This window comes from Spermophilus citellus (assembly GCF_964194105.1).
Source record: "Spermophilus citellus genome assembly, chromosome: 5".
NCBI classification, from domain to species: Eukaryota; Metazoa; Chordata; class Mammalia; order Rodentia; family Sciuridae; genus Spermophilus; species Spermophilus citellus.
This window is the reverse complement of record NC_138186.1, coordinates 98181080-98189562: the sequence shown is the minus strand read 5'-3', so window position 1 is coordinate 98189562 and position 8483 is coordinate 98181080. Positions and strand designations below refer to the sequence as shown.

Sequence of the window (8483 nt, the reverse complement as noted above, 5' to 3'; positions counted from 1 at the left end):
AGATCACTTCTGTAAAGATATATTAGAGGTCCTGAGAAGAAACAAAGAAGAAATCATTGAAGGGAAGGAATCACTAAACCAACTTAAAAGTTCAATGGAAAGTATCACCCACAGACAAGACCATTTGGAAGATAGAACCTCAGGCAATGAAGACAAAATATTTAATCTTGAAAATAAAGTTGACCCCACAGAGAAGATGATAAATTGCGTAACATTCCCTCACCCAGACACCATGCCTGAACAGCAACTGTTAAAGCCAACCGAGTGGAGCTACTGTGACTACTTCTGGGCTGATAAGAAGGATCCCCAAGGCAATGGCACGGTGGCTGGGTTTGAACTGCTGCTCCAAAAGCAACTGAAGGGCAAACAAATGCAGAAAGAAATGTCTGAATTCGTCCGAGAGAGGATAAAGATTGAAGAAGAATATGCAAAGAACTTGGCTAAGCTCTCTCAGAACTCCTTGGCTGCACAGGAGGAAGGCTCCTTGGGAGAAGCCTGGGCCCAGGTGAAGAAGAGTCTGGCAGATGAAGCAGAGGTTCATCTCAAGTTCTCCGCCAAGCTTCACAGCGAGGTAGAGAAGCCCCTAATGAACTTTCGTGAGAACTTCAAGAAAGACATGAAAAAGTGTGACCACCATATCGCTGACCTCCACAAGCAGCTCGCCAGCTGCTACGCGTCGGTGGAGAAGGCCCGGAAAGCCCTCACAGAGCGTCAGAGAGACCTGGAGATGAAGACTCAGCAGCTGGAGATCAAGCTGAGCAACAAGACAGAGGAGGACATCAAGAAGGCACGGAGAAAGTCCACACAGGCTGGTGATGACCTCATGCGCTGTGTGGACCTCTACAACCAGGCGCAGTCCAAGTGGTTTGAAGAGATGGTGACCACCACTTTGGAGCTGGAGCAGCTGGAGGTGGAGAGGGTGGAGATGATCCGGCAACATCTGTGTCAGTACACACAGCTGCGGCATGAGACAGACATGTTCAACCAAAGCACAGTCGAGCCTGTGGACCAACTGCTTCGAAAAGTGGACCCGGCCAAAGACAGAGAGCTGTGGGTCAGAGAGCACAAAACGGGCAACATTCGCCCCGTGGACATGGAGATCTAGACACGCCTGTGCGGCACTGGGGGTCCTGCCCAGGAGAGGGGCTGGGGGTCCCGTGGAGAGGGGGTGGTGGCTCCCGCTTGGTGAAGCTGTCCTCCCACCCACTCTCCTGTCCACTGAGGAGAGAGGAGAGAGCTGGCAATTCCAGAAGGGTGATCTGGATGGCTCAGCTGGGGAATCCCAAATATTCCCAGGCCAAGAAGACAGACCTGCAACCCTGCCCTTGTCTCCAAAACTGAAGCCCCCCCAAACCCCGTGCCGTGCTTGTTGCTCTGAGAACAAACTGAGGCTGGAACTTTGTGGTCCCTGCTGAGTTCCATAGGCGTGGCCGTCAAATACTTGTGCCCTTGGATGCCCCAAAGCCCATCCTTCACCTGGTCCCTTTATCTCCCGGGGCTTTGGAAGATCAGGGAAGGGCTGTCTCTGCCTCCAAGCCAATGTCAGGATCAGAGTCATGGATAGCAGGCGCCGTCAGCTCAGCATGCACCTAGAATCCTTTACGGCCCCCTCTCTATTTTTCTCATTGAGTTCTGGGAGCCCAAATCTGGCTTTTCTTGGCCACTTTTCATTCCCGTGGGTCTTGGGAAGGCCTGTTTTCTGTCTTCCCTGACCAACCCTGCCCAGAGAGGTCAGGATGGAACTACCTCATTCGGCAAATTAGCCCCAAGTCGGAGCATTGAATCATGGTTCCTATCAGACCAGGCATCATCTCTGAAGTCTCTGGAAAATCCCGATCCCTCCATTCCTCAGCTGCTTTCTCAAGGCAGTCCCCACCCCCACCCTGCCACCGCTGCCCAAAGTTCTCCGCCAGGGAGACCTCCTTCAGCTGTGTGCATGTCCAAAAGCTTTGAGAGATGGAGATGAGCCAGAAACCATATGGGGTCTGTCTCCCACGGTGTCCTGTCCAACACTGGGTTACCGTGACCCCCGCTTTCCCACGCTGCCCACCAAGGGCTTAATAGGGCTAGGTCAGTCCCACATGGGAGACAGGTTAGGGAAAGTCTTTGTCAGACTCCATCTGCTTATGCAAGATAGGGTTTGGACTGCTGTATGAGCATTGCAGACTCTCTCTCCTTGCTATCCAGGTGTGTCCTGCCACCTGGACCTCCAGCTCCTCCGAACTTTCCAGAGCCCTGCACCAAGCTTTCCCTCTGTCCATCTTCCCTGGAGGAGCCTGAGCCAAGTGTGACTCAGGAAGCTTTTCAGCACTATCCCTGGGTTCAGCCCGCCACTTTCTTTCTCGACTACAGCAAACACCATCTCCACCATCTTAGCCTAGAGAATCAGCCTGAGGGGGCTGGGAGAAAATATTGACCCAGTGAGCAAGGAACAGCTTCTAGCCAGAAACCCCTGTCCTGAGAGCCCACCTTTCTTCATCTTTCCCATGGATGGCTTTCGGCTTGACCCTTCCGTCTCCCATGGGGGCAGAATCCTACGAGCCCAATTCACGGATCTTTCCCTCCGTTTTACATTGCTAATAATGGATGTTAATCTTGAATCCTTCAGCATCTCTTCCATTGAATTAGAATGGCTTTCTCATAGTTTATTTTAGAAAGATGTTCAATATACTAAAGCAAACCAAAATAATAATAATAATAATAATAAGTCTTTCCAATTCCCTCCATTTTCTTTGGTTTAAAATTTTTGACATTTCTAAAAGTACTCATTCACACTGGGAAAAAAAAACTACTAAAGCAAGAAAAAAAGACTGGCAACAAAAATAAAAATATAATCTTAAGTTTCAATTGCAATGTAAAACCTAAATGAATGTAATTCCAAAACAATGTCCCTGAAAAAAATGGATTCCAAAGGGAAAGAAATTTTTGCAGGCTAAGAGCTCAATGGAATTACTTGGTTAAAGGATTAAAGAAGCAAAAGTTGATTTAGGGGGTGCTGGGGTTGTGGCTCAGTGGGAGAGTGCTCACCTAGCATGTATGAGGCACTGGGTTCAATCCTTAGCACCACATAAAAATAAATAAATACACAAAATAAAGGTGTTGTGTCCATCCACAACTAAAAAATGAATTCTTTTTTTTTTTTTAAAGTTGATTTAGGAAATGTTATTGATACAATGCCAAAATTTTCCTTGGCAAAGGCCAAGTTTCAAATCTTATTCAGGCATGTCTTAATAGGATTTCACTTGTAATTTTCCAGCGGTTTCTTTTTCTTAGGCCTTCTATTGGAAAGCAATCAACTTATATTGCCCAATTTAATGGTATGCCCAAAGAAACAGTTCAAACATGATGACAGAAGAAAAACCCTCTCAAAAAAATGTCTCAATCTTCATCCAAAAGTGCACCATTTTTTCATGTTATGCGTCTGCACATAGTTATCCTTATTTTAAAATCCTTTTTAATGTTCTGGCTTCTTGCCAAAAATCTGTGAAAAGTGGTCTTTAATTGTGAAATATGGCATGATTGCATATATCTAGCAGTTTCACCTCAAAACTAGATTGAAATATAGCAATCAGAACTATTTTGCCATTTCATAATACTGTTCCATAACAGGATTTAATTACCATGGCATTCCCCAAGTTGGATTTTGATCTTTGAGTCATCATTGCACCTATTTTTAATTGTAATAAATGCAACTAGTTTCCTAGACGTAATCCCAGAAAAAAAACCTCTGCATTGCCTTACTAGGGATGAATATAATTCCAAAACATGACAAAAAAGCAGAATCTTGGGCCCTACCTGAGACCTACTCAATTAGACCCTGTATTTTACAAGATTCCCCAGGTGATTTATATGCACTTTTGTTAGCAAAGCTCTGAACTAAGTTCTCAGAACTACTCACCTTTCAGTATCATTCACTAAAAGTGATATGAGCACTGCATTTACCCATTCAGCTATGTATATAATAACTGTAAGTCTTAAACTGATTTATTGATCTCAGAGAAGTTGGTGAAGTACTCCCTGACACCCTCTCAAGGTCCAGCTGAAAGAACACAAATGCCTCTTCAGAATATGAAGAAATGTTTGTCCAGGAATATTCTTAAAATATTCCTCTGCCACAACACTCAGGCAAGCTTAAAAACTTGTTTTAATTCTGAGAGAGTATGCATCTGAGTTACTTGGGTGTAAGTGCTAATTTGGAAGGCGAATTTCCTTTTGTTCCCTGCCCATCCCTTTTTGGGGGGAAAGAAGGAGTAGTTTGTGAAGTTCATCAAGTTACAGAAGACAGTCAAAAAAAACTCTTTCATGGGTCAAGTGTGGTGATGCAAACCGGTAATCCCAGTGTCTCAGGAGGCTGAGGCAGGAGGATCACAAATTCAAAGGCAGCCTCAGCAACTCAATAAGGCCCTAAGCAATTTAGCAAGACCTTGTCTTAAAAAAAAAAAAAAAAAAAAAAGGAGGGAGGGTGGCCTGGGGATATGGCTCAGTGGTTAAAACAACAACAACAAAAAACTCTAGGTTCAATTCCTGATAACCCACTGCCAAAAACAAAAACAAACAAACAAACAAAAACCCTCATTCATAATCCTATTAGTCAGCAGTAACTAGTATTATTTCCTATCTTTGTGTCTACAAATTTTTATATAGCTGCTATCATGCTTTCTGTGCAAATTGCTTTTGATTCTTTTCCATAACATATCATGACCTTTTTCTACTAAACTTCCCAAGATATATCACAGCCATTTAAATTACTATATACTATGGATATACAAGTCAAAAATTTCCTCTAATAGTGGATAAAAAATAGCATTATGATGAAGAATCTGAGGCATACATTGTCACTCCATTTCCTTATATTAACAATGAATGCATAGAGTGGATGGTAATTGGAGACCTAGGGGTTTTTGTTGTTGTTGTTGTTGTCATTGTTGTTTTGTGGTGCTGGGGATTGAACTCAGGGCCTTGTGCGTGCAAGGCAAGAATTCTACCAACTGAGCTATATCCCCAACACCGAGATCTAGTTCTTTATGTTACAATAGTCTAATTCTAGCTTCCCAGCTTTATTACACTCTAATAATCAGGAACCCATATGAGTCTATACCTCAGCAATACAGTAATTCCCTAGTATCCATAGGGGATTGGTTCCAGGACCCCCAAATTTTGTATTTTTTAAATCTTTCCTAAAATCCAATGATGCTCATCTTTCCTATAAATGGCATGGTATTTTATTTGTGTGTAATCTAAACATATTCTCCTGTATATTTAAAATCATCTCTACATTACTTATTATACCTAATACAATGTAAGTGCTATGTAAATAGCTGCTAAACTGTACTGTCTAGAAAACAGTGGCAAGGAAAAAAAAAAGTCTGTACATGCTCAGCACGAATACATTTTTCCTGAATATTTTTGATCTGCAGTTGGTTGAATCCATAACCTGTATATAAATAGTATGGGCCAGTAACCCACTTAAGAAAGAGAGAAGACAGGAGAGTCTCACAGATATGAAATTAAGGAATTAAAGGGAAGCACAGCTGGCTCTTATGAAAAGTAGCAAGATTCCACAACAGTATAGTTGTGTAGTACCTTCCTTTATTTCTTGATAGGTGATTCCCTTATGCTTTCAAGATTGTCCTTCTCTCCTCCAATATAACATTCAGCTCCAGGCTTATTAACCTCAGAATTCCAGGGCTCATCATCACCTAAATGATCCTGTCTGAATTCTAAGTTCTCAGTAGAGTTAACTCCCACCTTTATCAGAATTCTATTTTAGTTTGTGGTAGGCCTTCTAAAGGGCTGAAAGAGGGATAAATGGACCTCCAGGGAACTTAGAAGGAATAAGTAACTGGAACCCAGTCAAGATTTTTCCTACTAGCTGACTATGAGCTCAACAATAGCCAGAACTAGAGAAACCCTTCAGACTTAAAAAAAAAAAAAAAAAAAAAAATCAGCAACTGGTTCAATATGAAGGACAGGCTTTTGAAATATGCAGAAAATATATTTCTTTGGTAATGGAGCCATAGATCAAGGCATAGAATTGAAAAATAAGAAATACAGCCAGGGGTGGTGCATACTTATAATTCCCCAGGCTGAAGCAGGAGGATCCCAAGTTTGAGGCCAGCCTGGGAAAATTAGCAAGACCCTGCCTCAAAATAAACTTTTTTTTTAAAAAAAGGACTCTGGATATAGCTCGGGGGCAGAGCACTTGCCTAGCATACACAAGGCCCTGGGTACAATCTCCAGAAAAAAAGAAAAAAAAATTTACATATATAGTCTTGTGTGTTTATGTCTTTTATTTATTCCCCAGTTTTTAAAATTATATAAAAGACAAGGAATTATTTTAATGTACTACATAAAATAATGTATGCTATACTGTGCTATATTTACAAATTTCTGTTGATCTTGTTGATTGAACGTGCATGACCAATAAATATTATATAATAAAAAACATTGATCATAAAAAATAAACAAGTGAATATGGTGGTAATATATTGAGGTAAGAACTAAAAACACATTTTTTGTTAGTTTTCCATCACTGTGCCAAATACCTGAGATAATCAACTTAATAAGGGAAAAGATTTGTTTTGGCTCATGATCTCAGGTTTTGTCTGTGGTTGGCCCTGTTGCTTTGGGCCTGTGGCAGTACAGTACATCATGACAGGAGCAGGTGATGGAGGTGGTCTATTCATCTCATGGCAGCCAGGAAGCAAAGAGAAGAAGGGGCTGCATCTCAATATCTCCTTCAAGGGCACAACTGCAACGACCCAACTTCCTTCCACTAGGCTGTACCTTAAAGGTTCCGCTACCTCTCAACAGTGCCAGGGGCTGGTAACCATGCTTTTAAACACACAGGCCTTACCAGGCTCAGTGGCGCACGCCTGTAATACCAGCAGCTCAGGAGACTGAGGCAGGAGGATCGCAAGTTCAAAGCCAGCCTCAGCAAAAGCAAGGCACCAAGCAACTCAGTGAGACCATGTCTCTAAATAAAATACAAAATAGGGGATGTGACTCAGTGGGTGAGTTCCCCCTCCCCCCCAAGTTCAATCCCCAGCACACACACACACAAAAAAAAAACCCACAATAGCAATAACAACAAAAAACAGGCATTTAGGGGACATTCCAGTTCCAAGTTCCAAACTGTAAGTTTTATTAACCAAATTATTGTCATCTTAGGTTAAGAAATGTGTGCTTTGTGAATCAATTTGTTTTTGTAATTTTTCCTCTGGATTGCCTTAATTCTTTTTGTTCAAATTTAGATTCAATGAAACAAAAGAAATTATATTATGGCCAGATTTCAAAATTGCAGAGAGCAGGCTGGGTTAGTAACAACATCAGAATTGAGGAACATGAATTCAAATGTGCTTAGAGAAAATACCTGGAGATAAAAACCCAAGAGAATCATGGTTGCAATCTCCTGCCCAAGATTTTCTATAAATGTGTGGGTGCGCATGCGCGCACACTCACTCACACACAATTTCAAATGAGACTTTCTCTTTAAAAACCCATAGGTGTTTGGGGCTGGGGATGTGGCTCAAGCGGTAGCGTTCCTGCCTGGCATGCCTGCGGCCTGGTTAGATCCTCAGCACCACATACCAACAAAGATGTTGTGTCCGCCGAGAACTAAAAAAATAAATATTAAAAATTCTCTCTCTCTCTCTCTCTCTCTCTCTCACTCTCTCTCCTCTCTCACTCTCTCTTTAAAAAAAAAATTCTCTCCCTCTCTCAAATAATAAAAAAATAAAAACCCATAGGTGGGGACCGCCCACACCAGCCCACAGCAGGACCCAGGCTAATAGTAGGCCCTGGTCCACCCCTCCACCGGCGAGTCAGTCACCCGCCAGAGCCTAGCCTCTGGTGCAGGACCACCCTTTCCAACCAGCAGACTACTGCGGAGTCAGGCAGGCCCAGATCTGCAGGCAGGCCCAGATCTGTCCACACTGACTTGCGAAGGACCCACCCAGGCCTAGGGTAGGTCCAAGTTCACCACCCCCCAACACCTGGGAGCCTAAGCCTAACCTACTTCCATCTTGGGACACTGCAGTCATCCATAGCCTTCCCCACACAGTAGCCCCTAACTTTTTGACAACAGACAGGGCCTACAAGCAGCAGCATCTCAGAGCAGGCACTCCCAAAGGGAGTGTGAGGCCCAGTCTTGCTTCCATCTTGGGGCACCTTAACTATTATCTTGAGTTACCTCTGCTATTGCCACCAACCTTAGATGCAATAGCATACATTGAAGGACACTGGCAGGATCTGGAAGCCCAACATCAAAGTGAGGTATACACAATCTGCACGGGTACTACAAGAATATAGGGAAGAAATTGTAACATCTCAGATCCACACTGCAAGAAAGGAAGACACATAGACATCATGAAATTGTTCATCCAGTGGAGCAATGTCTACTTGATTTTTAAACTAAACAGATGCTTGTCTGTTGAGAGCCACAGCCGAAGAGGCCCCAGCAAACTTCCAGCTGCCAGCAAACT

General features: G+C 43.0%; 1 protein-coding gene across 1 annotated transcript; it reads left to right on the top strand.

Moving 5' to 3' along the window:
• The first annotated feature begins 223 nt into the window (after positions 1–223).
• Positions 224–2677, top strand: LOC308650203 (growth arrest-specific protein 7-like). Its single transcript, XM_081296207.1, has one exon. The coding sequence runs from the start codon at positions 233–235 to the stop codon at positions 1103–1105; it is 873 nt and encodes a 290-aa protein (XP_081152333.1). The 5' UTR covers positions 224–232; the 3' UTR covers positions 1106–2677.
• The last annotated feature ends 5806 nt before the right edge of the window (positions 2678–8483 follow it).

Coding starts and splice junctions, on each gene's coding strand:
- LOC308650203 (XM_081296207.1), top strand. CDS start 233: ATGCCTGAACAGCAACTGTTAAAGCCAACCGAGTGGAGCTACTGTGAC.